The 20,633-nt window shown below is 39.6% G+C and overlaps 1 protein-coding gene across 1 annotated transcript; it reads left to right on the plus strand.

Moving 5' to 3' along the window:
* Positions 1–1,381: 1,381 nt before the first annotated feature.
* On the plus strand, positions 1,382–13,070 carry LOC109076805. The gene is made up of 9 exons (XM_042737708.1): positions 1,382–1,495; positions 1,606–1,641; positions 2,505–3,005; positions 3,090–3,262; positions 3,350–3,414; positions 7,843–7,937; positions 12,802–12,879; positions 12,931–12,948; positions 13,021–13,070. Exons 3-9 carry the CDS (start codon positions 2,540–2,542, stop codon positions 13,068–13,070), a joined length of 945 nt encoding a protein of 314 aa, XP_042593642.1. The 5' UTR covers positions 1,382–1,495; positions 1,606–1,641; positions 2,505–2,539.
* Positions 13,071–20,633: the final 7,563 nt, after the last annotated feature.

The following is a 20,633-nucleotide window of genomic DNA, read 5'->3' on the forward strand; positions in this document are numbered from 1 at the left end:
CTACGGAACTTAGACAGTTTCTCCTTTATACTGGACCAGTGGTTCTAGGAAAAGTGGTTTCACATGCTGTATACAAACACTTTCTTTCCTTGATGGTTGCGGTGTCCGTCCTTTTGAATTCGGATGATGCAGACCGTAAGGAACACTTAGACTATGCCCGAGAGCTACTCATGTACTATGTGAAGAAGTATGAGGCTATATATGGAAACACCTTCGCTGTATACAATGTTCATTCACTAATTCACTTACCAGATGATGTGGAACACTTCAACTGTTCACTGAATGGGATTTCATGCTTTCCATTTGAGAACTACCTGCAGACTCTAAAGAAAATGGTCAGACAATCTCGCAATCCTATAGCCCAAGTTGCCAAGCGTCTAGCAGAACTAGAAAATTCTACAAAATCTAGGCCTTTTACCAAAGAGAGCTTTACTCGCATATCCACAAGGCCAAGAGATTGTTGTTTCATCCTTCAGAACAAGGACTATGTCTTTGTGAAGGAAATGCATGAAGACGGCACCTTGGTTTGCGATGTACTACACCAATGCAACACAGAGAGTTTCTTCACTGATCCTTGTGATTCTAAACTGCTCAACATCGTCTGTGTTAGAGATATCAGTAGAACTACACGTAGACTGATCAGCAAACAGCAGTTGATTCGTAAAGTTGTCTTCGTATTCGTAGTTGTCTGTCTGCCAGCCAACCCTGGTGAAGCTGACACAGGATTCATTTTGTTCCCCATGTTGCATGAAATAGAACGTAACTGAATTGTAAGTATAACACTGGTATCAACTAATGTTTTTAACTGCTCTTCCATTATCTTTGTGAGGTTGTGGAGGTTGTATATGATGCTTGTTCTGAGAGTGGAGGGGAAAATGCTGCCCTTATATAGATTGCATGCAGCATCTTCAGAGAATGGTTAAGCTGACCAGTTGTTACAACTGCAATAATATAGCTTTCCTGTAGCTTAGTGGTAAGAGCATTGCATTAACAACGAAAGGTTGTTTGTTCGATCTCAGGTGATTGCACATACCTATGTATAAATGTATAAGATAATGCAATGTAATATACTACTGTCTCATTTACTACTGATTTGTTTTGATTTTTGTATAGGTACATGATGTGGGTCAGGGCGGTTTGGAAAGAGCCAAATGGAGAGGAGGGAGTCATCCCAGAGGTTTGGGTGAAGGACAACATGGTACACTGGCCACCAGGGGCTAATGTGACTAAAGCAGCTAAAGAGATGCGAAGTAGAAAATCTCTGAAAATCAAATTCAAGTCAAGTGAGTTAACATCCATTTTTAAAAGCGAAATTGTTTTTTCTACTAATCAAATCAATGAAGGTATTAAAAGCGTGTTTGTTTTCTATTTACTTCAGATAATCAGGAAGTGTGTGAAGCCTTCGACCAAACAAGTACTGCAGAGCTCAGTGAGGAAGAATGTGGTCCTGTCAAGAGGGTATCAAAGAAAAAAATATACCCAGGGTTTATTTTAGGTACAGAATACTTGCTCATTTTGACAGGGCCCTAGTTTCTGGTGCTGGAGCATAATATATGTTGTGATACTATGTATGGTAATTATACTGTTGTTTCTCCTCTTACACAGATGAGGATGAGCATGAAAGCAGGACGAAGTGGATCGGTGGGTTTTTGGAACAAAAATATTCATATTAAAAAAGTTACAAACACAAATCAGCAGCTTCCGGTGACAGCAAGTCTACATTGACCTCCACTGTAGAAAAGGAAACTACAATGCAAGTCAATGTAGACTCACTGGAAGCTGGTGCACTTCTTCCAGCCAATTAGAATAGAGTATTCAGAGAGACCATGGTATAAGTAAGGAATAATTGATGACGAGCCGTTCAATTATACTCATATAATGCACACTCGAGGTAATGCTGCCACGACGCATATCGAGTGTGCATTTTAAGTATAATTGAATGGACAGGAGTCAATTATTCCTCTTATACCATGGTTGCCACACCACAAAACATTGTTCAAGTGTTTAATTTCAGATTATAATAAATGTTGCCCTGCGGAAAATCTGACAGGGTAGGACAATTTGAACACCGGTACAGCCTCCGCGAGCGTAAGATTTTGCTTTGGCGATGCAGCTCATCTTTCTCTTGGTCTATCTCTGTGGCAACCGGCAGAAAACAGCAGCACATATTCAACAAAACAGCGTTTCCTGAATTCTGCCACTGTTACTGACTGCCTGGGCATATGAACAACATAACGTTCACACTAAAGCCTACATCGCATGATAAACATTAATAAGGCATATTTTCCATTATTATTAATTATTGTCTGGTATCTGTTTGTTTTAATCGGCATCGGTATATTTGCAAGACATCTGCGATATACGATAACATTGTCACATCGCCCAGCCCTAATACCTATACTGTATATATATATATATATATATATCCAGATCCAAAACAGTGTACATATTTGCTGCCAAACCTTCATCTTATTGTTACATTTTGGTTGTCTTTCATCCCTCAGGTCTGTCCTTTCCAAAACCACCATCGATTCGAGAAATGTCTAACCAGGCATTAGGATCAGAAGAAAATGATTATAAATCCAGGTCCAGGAGTCCATTCCATGACTCTTTGGTCCAAAGTTCTCGCTCTCTACGCCAGTGGTCCCACACTCCCAGCCACAGCACTGTACGCCAACAGTCCCACACTTCGCACCACAGCACTTCACGCGAGAGGTCCCACACTCTGCGCCACACGACTTCACACCACCGGTCCCACACTCCGCACCACAGCACTTCACGCGAGAGGTCCCACACGCCACACCACACAACTTCATGCCACCGGCCCCAATCTCCGACTCACAGCACCCCACACCAGTGGTCCCGCACTCCACGCCACAGCTCTTCACGCCCACAGGACAGCTCTCCACACCAGCGCTCCAGCTCTTCTTATGAGTTCTCCCAAAGACCAGCTAGGGGGAACCAGCACAGAGAGGGTGGAGAGCTATTCCCATTAGATAGTGGAAGTAAGTATACCACCTCATATTCTTACTGAAAGTGGTATTTTTTGCAATTGGGACAAATATTTTTCATTCCAATTTGACTTTCAGACTTCCAAAGGCGGGTCCTTTATCTTCTTTCTGATATTCGGGCAAAGCTGTCAGAGGTGGGCCAAAACCGTGAGCCCCCAGAGTCTCAGCTCCACCTTGAGAAAATGAACAGCAGGCGTGAGCTAAAAAATCTGGAAGGGCAACTGGCCATTGAAGAAAAGAGGAATGTGATGGTCAGTATAACTATGCCAGGCCAATACTAATACTGTATTTTTCTGTGTTTCTGATGGTGAAAAAAAAAAAATTCAAAATCTTTTCAGGTGTCTCGATTAGTCAGGACTGGGGGTGCAGACCTTGAGGACTGTGTAAAAAATATGATGAAAAGGTAAATTATACCATTCTTTGGTGCATTTCTCAGATGACTCATGAGTTCATTCACTCAGATACGCAGAAGAGCCAGATGGCATGTTTAAATAACAGGATTCCGTGTCCACAAGCCCGGATCTGCTTATATGGACTCAATGCAGCCGGACAACAAGTTTCAATTGCAAAATAGACTAAAACTAAGTAAAATAGCAGTGTGCCAAAATGTTGCACGGTACGGTACGGCTTGCTTCGGCTCGCTTTGAATTAGGGCTGTAATCTCCCAGTCGATTATTTGGTCGATACGTTCTGGCTCGACCAAAATTCTGATTGGTAAATTTTTTGCTGCATTCATTTCATCAGTTTTGCTATGTTCATTTCAAAAGTTCCGCATTCGTTTTATCAGTTTTGCCGCATTCGTTTTTGGGTTAGCCCAACCCACTGGAGAAGAGAGACCGATTGAAGAAAGTTGGCTACTAGAAGGTTTGCTGATTAATGCTGAATATTATTTATTTAATTGTGAGAGTGTTTCATTCACAGTCAGATTTTTATTCTATTCACCAGTAGCAGTTTCCATGTTTCATTAACAGTTCTTGGTGTATTCACCATGGTAACTGTCGTTTCCATATTAACCCCAAAATGCTACTTACAATAACAAATACAATAACAAATGTAGATTCCACAGCATCTAATACTTTAGTTTTATCAATCGCACCCAAAGATAAACTGCAGTGCTTTACAACTATAGGACAGGAAGAGCTAAATAAACTTATCACTGCATCTAAACCAACAACATGTTTATTAGATCCTGTACCCACTAAATTACTGAAAGAGTTGTTACCTGTAGCAGAAAAAAAACGCTTCTCAATATTATTAACTCGTCGTTATCTTTAGGTCACGTCCCAAAACCATTCAAGCTGGCGGTTATTAAGCCTCTTATTAAGAAACCACAACTAGATCCTGGTGAACTGGCAAATTACAGACCCATTTCAAATCTTCCCTTTATGTCAAAAATTTTAGAAAAAGTTGGTGTATGCTCAATTGTGCTCCTACCTGCAAAAAAAAATGATCTCTATGAAGAATTTCAGTCGGGTTTCAGGCCCCATCATAGCACAGAAACTGCACTTGTTTAAAATTACAAATGACTTGCTTCTTGCATCAGACCAAGGCTGTATCTCATTGCTAGTTTTACTTGATCTTAGTGCTGCGTTCGACACCATAGATCACGACATACTCATAGATAGATTACAAAACTATACAGGTATCCAAGGGCAGGCATTAAGATGGTTTAGATCCTACCTGTCCGATCGCTACCACTTTGTTTATCTAAATGGGGAGTAATCTCATTTATCACCAGTAAAATATGGAGTGCCACAAGGATCTGTCCTAGGTCCTCTGCTATTTTCAATATACATGTTGCCCCTTGGTAATATCATTAGAAAATACGGGATTAGTTTTTCCACTGTTATGCTGATGATACTCAACTATATATCTCAACAAGACCAGGTGAAACTTCAAAATTATCTAAGCTAACAGAGTGTGTTAAAAATGTAAAAGATTGGATGACCAATAATTTTCTCCTATTAAATTCAGATAAGACAGAGATATTACTTATTGGACCAGAAAAACATTACACAGAATCTCGTAGATTACAATTTGCAATTAGACGGATGTACTGTTACTTCCTCTACAGTCAAAAATCTGGGTGTTATATTAGACAGTAACTTTTCTTTTGAAAATCATATTTCCCATGTTACAAAAACAGCATTCTTCCATCTTAGAAACACTGCCAAGCTACGAAACATGTTACCTGTTCCTGATGCAGAAAAGCTAGTTCATGCATTCATGACCTCTAGACTGGACTATTGCAATGCACTGCTAGCTGGTTGTCCTGCATCCTCAATAAACAAGCTACAGGTAGTCCAAAATGCAGCGGCTAGAGTCCTTACCAGGTCAAGAAAATATGATCATATTACCCCAATTTTACAGTCTCTGCACTGGCTACCTATTAATTTCCGTATCAGTTACAAAATATTATTACTTACTTATAAGGCCCTTAATGGCTTAGCTCCTGCGTACCTAACTAGTCTTCTACCACGCTACAACCCATCACGCTCCCTAAGGTCACAAAACGCTGGACTTTTGATAGTACCTAGGATAGCAAAGTCCACTAAAGGAGGTAGAGCTTTTTCGCATTTGGCTCCCAAACTCTGGAATAGCCTTCCTGATAATGTTCGGGGTTCAGACACACTTCCTCTGTTTAAATCTAGATTAAAAAACACACCTTTTTGGCCAAGCATTCAAATAATGCATCTTATAAATTTTGTACTGCAGTTATATCTGATCAAATGCGCATCATTATTATTCTTTAGCTTGGGTTAATCTAATTAATTTTACTTGGCTGGAACAGCATCTACGCTAATTATGTCTTTATTTGTTTCTCTGTTTTGCCACGGGATTTACATCCCATGGTAACTAGGATTTACACAAGCTCCAGTCTGGATCCAGAACACCTGAGAAGAGATGATGCCAACCCCTCAGAGGACCTCAGATGATGCTAACCCAGAGACAACATACAGAACTACCACATTTTACCACATCTAAGTTTGATTGCATAATTGCTGTTAATAGTGTTAATCGTCTGTTTATTTACGTCTTTTATTGATTTTTTATGTGGTCTGAACATTTCTGCCGTATACACATAAACTGACAGTCATCACTGATAAGCTACTACTAAATATTGTAGAAACTTAATTTTCTTTAAAGTTGATTTGCAATGATTTGTATCGTAAAAAGCTCTATACAAATAAACTTGAATTGAATTGAATTGAAATGAACTATTTTCATTTTGTGTTTTATATTGTTAAATGCCTGTGGTGGCTCATACCACAGGGTTCGTACGGGTGCTTGAAATCCTTGAAAGTGCTTGAATTTTGATGTTGTGTTTTCAAGGTTTGAAAAGTGCTTGAATTTTGGATAAAATGCTTGAAAATGCTTGAATTTTTAACTATTTCTTTCACAAGAAATATCTTTCTGACGAAATAGTTATTTATTAAATGGAGAAAAAAAATGTAGCCCTTCAGAATCACATACAGATTCATTTGCGTTACGCTGGCCAGAGCAAAAGTATGAGAGTTTTCATTTTGATTTCTGCGGTTGTTTGGATGCACCGTTTTTATTGGCCATGCAGTGGCAATAGTTGAACCATTTTAAACTTTGATTGCTGAGCTCCGCTTTGGTCCGAGTCGCGCGGCACAAGCCTTTGAAATATATCGGTTTCATTTCATAGCGCAGCACGGTCCGCGTCCTATCTGAAAGGGCCATTAGTGACAGAGTACTTGGTGTGATAATGTAATGTAAGTATTGCATGTCCGTTATGTTCATTTGTGGAATATGCAGTGAACATTGCCATTTGGAGAATGTTGCACTCCTGTTTGTCATTGTGCACGAAACTTCATGCCAATAAATCATCAGAAATTTTTACGTTCGTCCTAATGCCTGTTAGTTGTCCGTGGATTTGCCTATATTTGGCGTTTAAAATGGAAACGTCTTTAGACATGGAAATTATCAACATTTATTTATAATTATGTAAACATTCTTAACAAATGTATTTAAATCCCTAACGCCGCCTTCACACTGGCAGTTGAAATCGTTCTAATCTCTCCGCCTTTTTGTTCTACTCGCTTTCGACGCTTTTCAACGGTGTAGTACGACATCCGCCGGGGGTGTATTGCGTTTTACGGAGCTGATTTCAACTGCCAGTGTGAAGGCGGCGTAACACCAGTTATTTTCTGCAAACTATTTACAATTATATTCCATCGAAGTGTTTAATGCAAGATACATATTGATAGTTCACAAATCTATTGCAATAAAATACAAAGCGATAACTCCTTCCATGGTGGAACATTCTTCTGTCCGCTCAACCACATCTCTCACAACATTCCAAATGAATACTTGACAGCAAAACACACTAACCCTTTCTCTTTCTCTCAACATGTAGTGGTCTAGCTTTTGTTAAAACCAGTAACTTTGTATTAGCACCTACTGTATTATTTCTCCTGTATGGCATATCGCTTATTGCTTCCTGAACTCTTTGTGTTTTGGATAAAAGCATTTGCTAAATGACTAAATGTAAATATAAATGTAAACTCATTAGAACCCATTATAATTCTAAATTTTGTGTGAATGCACCACACAAAAAAAAATCAGATGTGTGGGTATAATTTGTAAATCAGACGAAATCCATAGATAATACTAATCTGAACAGTGCAATATTGTTGTAGAAATGTTGATGATGATTCAGGAAATGCACCAAGTGATGGTGAAAAACTGTAAGACATTCCTTTTCTGCTTGAAGGCTCAGCTGTTCTGGTCACTTAGTTGTATTGTTCAATAATCTTAACAATTAATGATTACTGATATTACTTGGTTGTCTTTTTTCTTTTGTCAGAGTTCTTACCAACAGATTGATGGCAACAATGAACATGGACAGCTCAGGGGTGAAGAAGGCCTTTGGAAAAACACGGCTATGCCGTGTTATAATAGGTTCTACATTACTTTTTTATGATAAGATGTTGTACTGTTGTATCTATCCAGTGTTACCCATTGTGCGGCAATCTTTTAGCCATCACAGATGCACAGTGGCAATACTGTAGGGGTGTAACAATTAATTGTGCAATTATTATGCTCAGTTTCTCAATAAATTATGGTCAAATGCTGCCACATCCAAAAGCCAGAGGGCACTCTCATGCATAAACTCAAAATATCCAGTTGTTTATCTACAAATTTTCAGACAATATTAAAAGCACAGGTTTTAAATGTGTGAATTATGTTATACCTATGCCACCTTTAGTTAAGATGGGTAGCACTTATCATCAGTTTAATTTTTCATCCGAAAAACGAAAAGTTGGACATTGAAAAATTGGATTCAGATTTTCTGTTTTCCTGCTGTTGCAGCTCACTTGAAAAGAATGGTGAGGAGGATCACTGAGTCACTAGATGGTTATCCATGCTTATTTAAAAAGTTAATTACTTTGTGGATTTACAGTACATGTACAAGTGATGCTTGCTGAAAAATGTATGCTGTATTTTAATGTCTTAAAATGAGTGCTAATTGTGGCTTTATATTCATTAAGGTGTTGTACAGCAGTCGAAACCTTCTGCGTCAGAGGCCGAAATAAAGAAATACATGGGCAGCTATCTCCGGTCTGCTCCTGATAGATATGGGGGTATGGGACGGCAAAAGGGGAAATCGGCCATTGAGGTCTGTTCAGACTCTGAATAAGTAGAATGCACCTATTGTTTATCTACAATGTTTCTGTTCACAAAACTGGTTTTATTTTAATTTAACTTGCTCTTTGTTTTTAAAGGTCTTGAGAGCTTTGATGTAAAAACCTGTAATATGTCTGTCGTGATGACACAAAATGCAATTGTTCATCAGTTAAGATTTATATCAGATTAAAATTTATATATAAAATTCTGATATAAACCAGTGGATTTAATAAAACACGTTTTGCATTTAATACTGTTTTGTCATTATTCTTGTGGTCTAGAATAGGACATCAATGTGTTAATAAATGTTTAAAAAAATGCAAATCAAATGAATGTCAAAACTTGACGTCAATTTAATGTCAACTTTTGACATCGATTTGATTTGCATTTTTGACCAATTCTTTGATGACTATGTTTGACGTCAATTTGATGTCTATTTGACATCAATTGCCCGCTGGGACCTTAATGTTTCTATAAATAACCTTTTAAATGATAGTTTGTTTTCATGCTATATATATATTCATATATATAATATAATATATATATATATATATATATATATATATATATATATATATATATATATATATATATATATATATATTACTATTGTTTTTTTTATCCCTCTATCTGCCTGGTCTTATAATATCTTATAGCTTATATTAAGGTTTTCATAAAAACAACAACGACAGCATGTTGTGTCAATTAGGTATTTTAATTTTATTTAATGACGTGAAATTGTAGCAAAAAAATGACACTCATCTAACAACCATTATTAGCAGAATACATTAATTAAAGACAATTGACACTGAACATAAATAACTCCAGAAGTAAAAAAAAAAAAAAAAAAATAGAAACAGAAAATAGTGTAATGAAGACCAAGTTCTGGTGAAATGCAGTATTTCCACAATCCTCTATGATGCCTGTAAGTCCATCATAATGTGTATTTTGGTGTGACTGAGTGGCAGTGTCTCTCTGCAGATGACGAGGTTGTAGGATGTGACATCATCTGAAATGCACAAATGAGTTTAGAGTTACAATGTGCCTCCTTCCACTTGTTTATGTTAAAAACATTTATGTTTATGAAGGCCAAAAGTAGTATGTGAGCCCTTCACAATGTTATGTTTAGGCATAAACCCAAGTAATATATATACAGTACAGGTCAAAAGTTTGGAAACATTACTATTTTTAATGTTTTTGAAAGAAGTTTCTTCTGCTCATCAAGCCTGCATTTTTTTGATCAAAAATACAAAAAAAAAAAAAAAAAAAAAACTAATATTGTGATATATTATTACAATTTAAAATAATTGTTTTTAAATTTATTATACTTTAAATTATCATTTATTTCTGTGATGCAAAGCTGAATTTTTAGGATCATTATCACATGATCCTTTAGAAATCATTCTAATATGATGATTCATTATCAAAGTTGGAAACAGTTCTGCTGCTTAATATTTTTTCAGAACATGTGATACTTTTTTAGGATACTTTGATGAATAAAAAGTAAAAAAAAAAAAAAAAAAAGAAGATATGTTTTTAAATATAAATATTTTGTAATAACAATATACACTACTGGTCAGTAATTTGGGGTCAGTCATTTTTTTTCTTTCTTTTTTTTAAATAAAATCAATAATTTTATTCAGCAAGGATGTGTTAAATTGATAAAAAGTGATAGTAAAGAAAATATATTATTAGAATATATATTATTAGAATTTTTTTTTTTTTTTTGAATAAATGCAGTTCTTTTTAACCTTTTATTCATCAAATATATTAGACAGCAGAACTGTTTCCAACACTCATAATAAATCAGAATATTAGAATGATTTCTAAATGATCATGTGATAGACTGGATGTTACATGTGACACTGAAGGCTGGAGTAATGATGCTGAAAATTCAGCTTTGCATCACAGGAATAAATTATTTTTGTTTTTAAAGTATATTCAAATAGAAAACTATTATTTTAAGTTGTAATACTATTTCACAATATTACTGTTTTTTTCTGTATTTTTGATCAAATAAATGCAGGCTTGATGAGCAGAAGAGACTTCTTTCAAAAACATTAAAAATAGTAATGTTTCCAAACTTTGGACCTGTACACAAGAAGTGTGTGTGTGTGTGTGTGTGTGTGTGTGTGTGTGTGTGTGTGTGTGTGTGTGTGTGTGTGTGTATATATATATATATATATATATATATATGTGTGTGTAGCGCCCCCTACCTGTCTTTATGTTGATTAAATAGGGCAGCGCACAAGATTCATTAACTATGTGCCTACAGATGTTGAAGTTAGGCCCCCCTGGTGTCACAAATGAATTACGTCTCCTTTAGAAGTTATTAACAATTATTTACTATACTCAAATGTAATATATATAATGTATTATCTATATACTATAATAAATAGTCAAGCACAAACTCTTAGATAAGTAACAAAATATAAAGAATTTAATTAGAACAGAAACAGAAAGTCAAAGATAGAATTTGAATGCTGTGATGTATTCACACAATCACATAGACTTTAGATCTGACCAAATTAACCCCCAAAAAAGGCTATATCTCAGGGGACAGGAGTACAGAAATGGTCTCTGTAACAAAACACTCAGAATTAAAGGAACGAGTGACTTCACTTGAAATGAAATGTACAAACTTATTCACTCTGGATGTCCGAAATCACTTAGAATATTCACAGTTAATAAGCACGCTGAATAAAACACAATATGAAAGAAAATTAAACTTTGTGGGCCCACATACACAAACATAAACATACACACACACACCGTTGCAGGCCTGGATCGTAGCTTGTGTTCGTGGTGGCCGGGAAACTGACAAATGGCCCCTTCACTCTCCTGAGCACAAACAAAATCAACACTGGTACCTCAATTTGATGTGTGAAGCAAACCGCGATCCTGGACTCCTGTATTAGGCCTCCCGCAGCTCCTCGGTCTTGCTCGCTCTCGCCCGCCGAGGAAACGCTCCTCCCACGCAGCCAGAGGAACCCCAAAAATATCGCGGGTATTTGGGCGCTATCTGGTCCTCCATTTCCCCCGCGTCGTGCAGGAAACAACACTGCTTCACGGATCAATCGGTTCTGTTCAAAATGTTCCGCTAATTTAACAGTCCGGTTCAGATGAATAACGTGTACGGGATATTAAAGAACAGTCCGTGCGCGTGACTGACGATTAAAGATAATGGAATGTCATATAAACACTCACAGTGAACTCACAATAAACACAAATAAACATGAATTGTGTTTCACACGCGATCAATATTACAGTTCAATATTTTAAACTTGTAAAACTCGTAGATCATTCACAACTCTATTTTCGCATACAGCGCGTCTCTCTCATAGCCTGCATATCGCCTTCCCGCCTTGTCAATCACCCCCCTCAACAACCACTCAAAAAACAGAAGACATAGGCGCGGGCGGGACTTAACTCTCTTGAACCAATAAAATAAAGAAAAGACACCTAACTTGTAGGTTAAAACTACGTGTGTAAAACAATCTAACTTGATATATGCTCGCGTTCTTAAAAGCATACACTCATTTATGTATATATCAATATATAAAGCAGTAAACTCATTACCTGTAGAATATTATTCTACTGGGTTACATGCTCCCCCTACTAAATACCTCATGTCCCCATGAGATTAATTACTTTTTTACACTTTAAAAGTGACTTTAGGCTCAGTATAAGCATTTACTTGAGCACAATATTTACACTGTGCCATAGGGTGACACCACAGGGTGTTACAGGGTTTCATTTCTGACTCTTTCCCACCCTCTACATTTATCACCATACCTCTATGGACCAGTGTTAAAGGTCGGTTAGTGGGCCGGCCTAGGCTATCATAGCTCAGTCTGACAACTGGTCTTATGTTTCTTTTGGGGCGGGAATGAACAGTCTCTACTGTTTCTTTAGCATTAGCTATGCCAGACTCTCCCCCTTCTAAACCAGGATCTCCCATTTCCTCTAGAATCTGATCTGAGAGTTTTCCATGGCTTTCTTCAGTGAACATTGGCTCTGCCATCTCTGCAAGAAGAGCAGTAATACCACAGGTTATCCTCTTCACTTTCAGAGTCAGAGTCATTCCTCACAGCTGCATTTCTTTCTCTTAATCCTCTTCTCTGTTTACTTTCCACAGATCTTGTCCTAGTCTCCAGTGGTGCAGAAACTTTCTTTGGTTCCCCAGTATCAGACAACCTCACATTGTCTCCAACAGGTAAGAGATGGTCTCGGTGTAATGTTCTTACACATCCCATGCCGGATTCAGGTTTCAGGCGATACACAGGTAAGTTCTTTAGTTGTTCCACCACCAGGTAAGGAGCAGAATTCCACTTGTCGCAGAGTTTGTTCTTTCCAGTCAAGGCCAGATTTCTTATCAGCACACAATCTCCTACTGCCAAGGTCTGATGTTTCACTCATTTGTCGTACAATCGTTTGTTCCTCTGCTGACTTTTCTGGGCAGTTTCAGTGGCTAACTGGTAAGCTCTCTGTAAGTCTGACTTCATTCTCTCCACATACTGTCGATGGCTTCCAACTCCCTTTCCATCAGGTGAAGTCCCGAAACACACATCCACCGGCAGACGAGCCTCTCTTCCGAACAGAAGATAATATGGTGAGTACCCAGTCGCCTCATTCTTAGTACAGTTGTAAGCATGTACCAGTCTGTTAATATGTTGACTCCATCTGTTTTTCTCTGAAGGATTTAGGGTACCAAGCATTGAAAGCAGCGTTCTGTTGAACCTTTCTGGCTGGGGGTCTCCTTGTGGATGGTAGGGAGACGTTCTGGATTTTCTGATTCCCAGCATACTCAGTAACTCTTTTATGAGCCCACTCTCAAAATCTCGTCCCTGATTGGAGTGGATACGGGAAGGTAAGCCATAGTGCACAAAGAATTTGTCACACAGTATCTTGGCCACAGTCAGAGCTTTCTGGTCCTTGGTGGTGAACGCTTGGGCGTAGCGTGTGAAATGGTCAGTTACGATGAGAACATTGCCAATACCTTTTGAATCAGGCTCGATTGAGAGGAAGTCAATGCACACCAAGTCAAACGGCCCAATGCTGGTCATGTGATTCAGTGGTGCAACTTTTTTAGGCAGTGTCTTTCTCGTTACACAACGGCCACAGTTCTTAACATACTGCTCTATGTATGCAGACATTTTAGGCCAATAGAAGCGATCTTTCAGGAGTTCAGTAGTTTTCTCTACTCCTAAATGGCCTGAGTCATCATGCAAGGAGCGCAGTACTTCGGACCAGTACCTCTCTGGTAGGACGAGTTGTGTTTTCTCTCTACCACAGGAATTTTTGGTGACTCTGTACAGAAGTTGACTCATGATCTTTAACTTGGGTCCCTGCCGCTGTAACAGAGCAATGGTCGCATTGGAACTCTTAGCAATGGTAAGTATTCTCCCTGACTCCACTTCTCGCTTCACTGCACCAACTACAGGGTCCTCCTCTTGTGCTTTTCTCAAATCTGCATTAGTCAGCTGTTCCAGTTGACCCAGACCCAACGCTGTGGGCCAAGAGAATGCCTCGGGTATACTCTGAGGTAAAACACCTAAGTGATCCACCAGTCTGGATGATGACTCTTCACTTTCAGTAGTCACAGCTAACTGACAGATGGCTTTTACTCCTGACTTGGGTATTTCCTTCCACTCAGAGCAAGCAGTGGATTCACAGGGGTAGCGAGACAACACATCTGCATCGATGTTATGACTTCCTGGCTTGTATTGCAAGCTGAAGTTATAGGTTGCTAATGCAGCTAACCACCGATGACCAGTCGCACTCAGCTTAGCACTTGACAACACATAGGTAAGTGGATTGTTGTCTGTCTTCACCACAAACTGGGCACCATACAGATAGTCGTGGAACTTGTCCACAACCGCCCATTTCAGTGCCAAGAACTCCAGCTGATGAATGGGGTAACGTTGCTCGGAAGGACTTAGTTTTCTGCTTGCATAGGCCACAGGCCTAAGTCCACCAGGATGCTCCTGATTCAGAACGGCACCCAGTCCACTGAGACTGGCGTCAACATGCAGTACATAGGGTTTGTTTGTATCGGCAAAAGCAAGTACTGGGGCATGTGTGAGACAGTAAATGATTTTATGGAAAGCTGCCGTACAGTCCTCATCCCAACGCTCTCCAAATGGCTCAGATGCTTTGAAATATTTCTTGCCATCTATCATCTTTTGGTTTTGCCCAGATGTTGGTGGGTAACCTTTAGTGAGCTCTGTCAAAGGCCTCACAATGGCAGAGTAATCCTTTATGAAACGCCGGTAAAATCCACAAAATCCCAGGAACGACCTCAATGACTTTAGGTCGGTGGGCATTTTCCAGCGTGTTACGGCTTCAATCTTGGCTGGGTCTGGTGATACGCCAGCAGCTGACACAATGTGACCCACATAACGGACTTGTGACTGGCAAAAAACTGACACTTGTCAATCGAGACTTTCAAGCCACACTCACGCAGACGGTCTAGGACTTTTAATAGTCTCTCTTCGTGTTCTTCAAGTGTGCGTCCAAAGACAATGATGTCATCGAGGTAGACTATTACTTGGAGGAGGTGCATGTCCCCCACGGCTTTCTCCATGTGGCTGGAGCTCCAGTAATTCCTTGAGGCATCCATTCAAACTGGAAGAATCCAAGGGGGCAGATAAATGCTGTCTTCTCTTTATATTCCTCCGCCATGGCTATTTGATAATATCCACTACGGAGGTCCAGTACGGAAAACCATTTACTACCAGCCAAACAGTCCAGGGCATCATCGATCCTGGGAGTGGTGTACTGATCTGGGATGGTACGAGCATTTAGATTTCGGTAGTCGATGCACATCCTTATTGCCCCACTCTTCTTCCGTGCTATTACTATGGGTGATGCGTATGGACTCCTTGACTCTTTGATAATTCCAGCCACTAACAGGTCTTTGATGTGATGTCGTACATCCTCGATGTCTGCCGGCGCGATGCGTCTGGAGCGCTCTCTGAATGGTTTGGAGTCTTTCAGTCTGATGTGATGCTCAACTCCTTCAGCTAATCCCACATCCCACTCACTGGTAGAAAAAACATCACCTCTGGTAGACAACTTCTGACGCAATCTCTGTTCCCAGGCCTCAGGAATGGAAGACTCACCAAAATTAAACAAGCTTGGGTCTACTGTTTGGGAGGTCTGTTCTCCAGAACTTACGGTGAGCGTGTCTGTGGGATACACGTTGGCCATTACTGTTCCAGCAGGAATGGAGATATCTTTGGACGTTTCATTATGGACCAGGACTTGAATATTTCATCCTTCCATTGCTGAAGAGGGGAGTACCACTGGAGTTATGAACATTCCAGCTGGAAGACTATTCTCTTCAGGGGTGTCTACCACAAAGATCTCCTTTCTTAAAGGCTTGTCAGTCTCCACTCTACATACAGCACATACTTCTCCCCTTGGTGGAACTACGCAATCACCAGGTCCTATCCATCTGACTTTTCCATCAGGTCTGTCGGGAATGGTTTCAGTCTCTTGTTTTGACAGCTGGATTGCAGGGTGTTGAGTCTGGATTCTCAAAGCATGTGCAACACTGGATCCTTCAGCATCATGGCTAAGAGCAGCAAGGTGTTTGAAGAAACTGGCATTCGTACCAATAATGACTGGCACTTGGGAGGGACCCTGGGGCTCAGGACATACTAGCGCCAAGATGGACAATGGCTCCTCCACACAAGTGACAGAGGCAGGAAAGGTGACATCCACCACAATATACCCTTTGTATGGGTAACTGGAAGAACTGAGACCCCATATGGACAATCCAGTCAAAGGGTGAATGGGCACATCAGGTAGGTTCTTTGAGTACCAGCTGTCAAACACTATCGTCACTTGTGATCCGCTGTCTAACAGTGCTTGACACCCACAGCCATTAAGCTTCACTTCTACAGTGGATGCTGGCCCTACTAGACCTTTGGGAAGGCGGCTGGAGTTGTAGATGTCTGTCTGGCTCTTTTTGGAGAAACAGGCCTGGTTTGATGCAGTTCTATCTTCACCCATCTCGTTCTTCCCACTCTTTGCCTGCCGCAAGGAACGAATCAGTTTTTGAATCACTTGATCAGAATTTGGTGGAGCTTGACACTTTGTTGCAATATGACCGTCTTCTCCACACCTGTAGCAGAAGTAGTCATCTCTTGTCCTGGCTGTCTTGTATCTTAAGGATGTGGAGGCAGACTGGGATGGTGTTGGCCGCTGTTCTGGAACATGAGGTGAGTATTGGGTAGAACTGACACTCAGAACTGCCAACTGCTGCTGTAAGTGTTGAACCTGTTTCTTTAACTCTTGGACTTCTGAATCATCAGTTTTTTCAGTCTTCTTGGTTGTTTTTTCTTTTGTTTTAATCACTAATGATGAAGTAGACAAGGTTTTTGGTTCACCTCCACTTATTTGGCTTCTCAATTCTTCAATTTCGGCCTTAAGTTCCTGGATGACAGAGGTGCTGGCTCTTTCATCTTCATGGAATTGTACAGCTTTGGCTTTTGCAGACATTCTATGGTGAGCAGCTTCACTCTCTTCTGCCTCACGTATTTCCTTTAACAGACTCAGAAAAGAAGGTGGGTTATTTTTCCTCTCCCTCAGCCTCAATTGGAGCAACATCATGTCAGAATTAACAGCCCCTCTAATCAGTTGTTCTACTCGTACTTTGTCCACCAGTCTGAGGGACAGTCCCTCTCTTTCCACTACTTTGCTGAGGGTCTTCTCCATTCTTCTCAGAAATTCAGACAGAGCCTCCCCTGTGCCCTGGCGCATAAGACGAAACTTGAAGTATAAATCCTCACCAGACTCCCAGACAGATGATCCAAATGTGCTCTCCAACTCCAAATACTGCAAAGCACTTGCTTCAGGATCTGAAAATCGAACAGCTCTTATGATGTCCAATGCAGGTCCCTTGAGACTTTCCACAATTCTGCATCGTTTTTCTTTTTCAGAGCAGTCACACTCAGTTATCATCAGCCTGGCTTGGTCCATCCAAGTTTCCATATTCTCCTCTCCCACAGGGGTTGGAACTGCGGCTGAAAAGGTGCGCAGGCGACGATAAGCGTTGCTGTCAGTTGGGAGCTTTACTGTTTTTGCAAAGACCTCACCCATGGCGCGTATAATCGACTCAGGGTAACTGTCTGGGGCACTGGGAGGAGTAATCAAAGCTTGTATATCACTGAGAGACTTTCCTTCTTCCATCAAGAACTTTGCAAGCTTTTCAGTAAATCCTCCAGTAGCTGTGTCAGATGCAGATTCCTGTGTCTGAATTACTATGACTGACCATGGCTCGCTCTTTTCTCCCCAGGACACTTCAGTAGGTATGCGCTTGGGGTCAATGGCTTGTTTGCACTCACACAATACCAGTAGAGAACGTGAGGTAGGTCCTTCTCTCGTGTCTCTTACACGAACTCTTCCTAGTGCTTTTACTGCTTCCATCGCCTCTTCAATTTCAGCCACTTCTGTGTGAACAGGTACATTTAAAAGCATTAAAGCATGAGTCTCATCAATGCCAGCATCTTTACACCAGTTGGCCAACTCTGCTTGGAAGAATGGATCTTTTGTTAGAGCCATGACAACACTGTATGCAGTTCTCAGTCTCTTAAAATGCAACAACAGGGTATGCTTGGGCGTAACTTTTCTTTTTCTTCTTTTCTTCTTTCAGGAACTCAGTTGTGACTTGCCAGAGGGAGATCCCGGACGAGCCCCCACTTTGTGTAGCACCCCCTACCTGTCTTTATGTTGATTAAATAGGGCAGCGCACAAGATTCATTAACTATGTGCCTACAGATGTTGAAGTTAGGCCCCTCTGGTGTCACAAATGAATTACTTCTCCTTTAGAAGTTATTAATAATTATGTACTATACTCAAATGTAATATATATATAATGTATTATCTATATACTATAATAAATAGTCAAGCACAAACTCTTAGATAAGTAACAAAATATAAAGAATTTAATTAGAACAGAAACAGAAAGTCAAAGATAGAATTTGAATGCTGTGATGTATTCACACAATCAAATAAACTTTAGATCTGACCAAATTAACCCCCCAAAAAGGCTATATCTCAGGGAACAGGAGTACAGAAATGGTCTCTGTAACAAAACACTCAGAATTAAAGGAACGAGTGACTTCACTTGAAATGAAATGTACAAACTTATTCACTCTGGATGTCCGAAATCACTTAGAATATTCACAGTTAATAAGCACGCTGAATAAACACAATATGAAAGAAAATTAAACTTTGTGGGCCCACATACACAAACATAAACATACACACACACACCGTTGCAGGCCTGGATCGTAGCTTGTCTTCGTGGTTGCCGGGAAACTGACAAATGGCCCCTTCACTCTCCTGAGCACAAACAAAATCAACACTGGTACCTCAATTTGATGTGTGAAGCAAACCGCGATCCTGGACTCCTGTATTAGGCCTCCCGCAGCTCCTCGGTCTTGCTCGCTCTCGCCCGCCGAGGAAACGCTCCTCCCACGCAGCCAGAGGAACCCCAAATATCGCGGGTATTTGGGGCGCTATCTGGTCCTCAATTTCCCCCGCGTCGTGCAGGAAACAACACTGCTTCACGGATCAATCGGTTCTGTTCAAAATGTTCCGCTAATTTAACAGTCCGGTTCAGATGAATAACGTGTACGGGATATTAAAGAACAGTCCATGCGCGTGACTGACGATTAAAGATAACGGAATGTCGTATAAACACTCACAGCGAACTCACAATAAACACAAATAAACATGAATCGTGTTTCACACGCGATCAATATTACAGTTCAATATTTTAAACTTGTAAAACTCGTAGAATTCACAACTCTATTTCGCATTCAGCGCGTCTCTCTTCATAGCTTAACTCTCTTGAACCGCCTTCCCGCCTTGTCAATCACCCCCCTCAACCACTCAAAAAACAGAAGACATAGGTGCGGGCGGGACTTAACTCTCTTGAACCAATAAAATAAAGAAAGACCTAACTTGTAGGTTAAAACTACGTGTGTAAAACAATCTAACTTGATATATGCTCGCGTTCTTAAAAGCATACACTCATTTATTTATATATCAATATATAAAGCAGTAAACTCATTACCTGTAGAATATTATTCTACTGGGTTACATATATATGTATAATATATATATAAATCTAACAATATGGACCATAAATTCAATATCTTTGATATCTTTACTTGAGATGGGGAAAGAAGTATCCTTAATGGAACAAAGCTGGTCACACTTACATATTCTCTTAAACTAAAAAGAGAAAAAGACATGATTGATAGCAAACCAATTACAGTTTAAAAGTTAGTCATAATTAAGTCTGTTATAATTAAATAATTTTGGAGACAGTGGCTGTAGTTTTTTGTTTTTGTTTTGTTTTTTACATAAAGTTTTTTGTTTACAGCCTTCCTTTAATGTACATTAATATAAGACAATACTGCAAAAACAGTACTGTCAAGCTGTTATATATTTATTGTCCAACGTTCATAATTTTCTGTCATTCATTTAATTTCATATGGTGGTATTAATTCTGTGTACTGTCTGTGGAGGCAGCGTTCTTCAGCTTGATGCAGCCTAACATCTTCCTCTAAAAACTCTTAAACATAAGTTTCATGAAGAACATTTTTCCACTATAAAGATCCGTCTGAGCAATAAAAAAGGTTTCATCCACCTGAAAGGATCTTTATGTAACCATCAATGCCAACAAACAACCTTTATTTTTAAGAGTGAACTACATGAGCCTGTCGCGATAGTCGATTAATCAATTAATCGCATAATAATAATAAAAAAAAAAATGAGCTCGATAATTTTTCCGGCCGCGATAATTTCTTTTTTCTTTTCTTTATTTAAAAAATGTAACATTTCATGATGTGGTCTTAGTCTGGAGCGCAGCATGTGGACACCCCGCGGCAGAAAACAGCCTCTCCGATGGCACAGATGTCCCGGGATTAAAGAGATAACGTCTCGCTAGAG

The sequence above is a fragment of the Cyprinus carpio genome, chromosome B14, assembly GCF_018340385.1.
Source record: "Cyprinus carpio isolate SPL01 chromosome B14, ASM1834038v1, whole genome shotgun sequence".
NCBI lineage: Eukaryota > Metazoa > Chordata > Actinopteri > Cypriniformes > Cyprinidae > Cyprinus > Cyprinus carpio.

What these genes read in the sequence shown, in the direction of transcription:
- LOC109076805 (XM_042737708.1), top strand. Translation starts at nt 2,540, where the DNA reads ATGTCTAACCAGGCATTAGGATCAGAAGAAAATGATTATAAATCCAGG. An exon ending in ATTCCCATTAGATAGTGGAA is followed by an intron (nt 3,006 to 3,089) that starts GTAAGTATACCA and finishes TTTGACTTTCAG; the next exon opens with ACTTCCAAAGGCGGGTCCTT. An exon ending in GCTATGCCGTGTTATAATAG is followed by an intron (nt 7,938 to 12,801) that starts GTTCTACATTAC and finishes TACTTTCCACAG; the next exon opens with ATCTTGTCCTAGTCTCCAGT.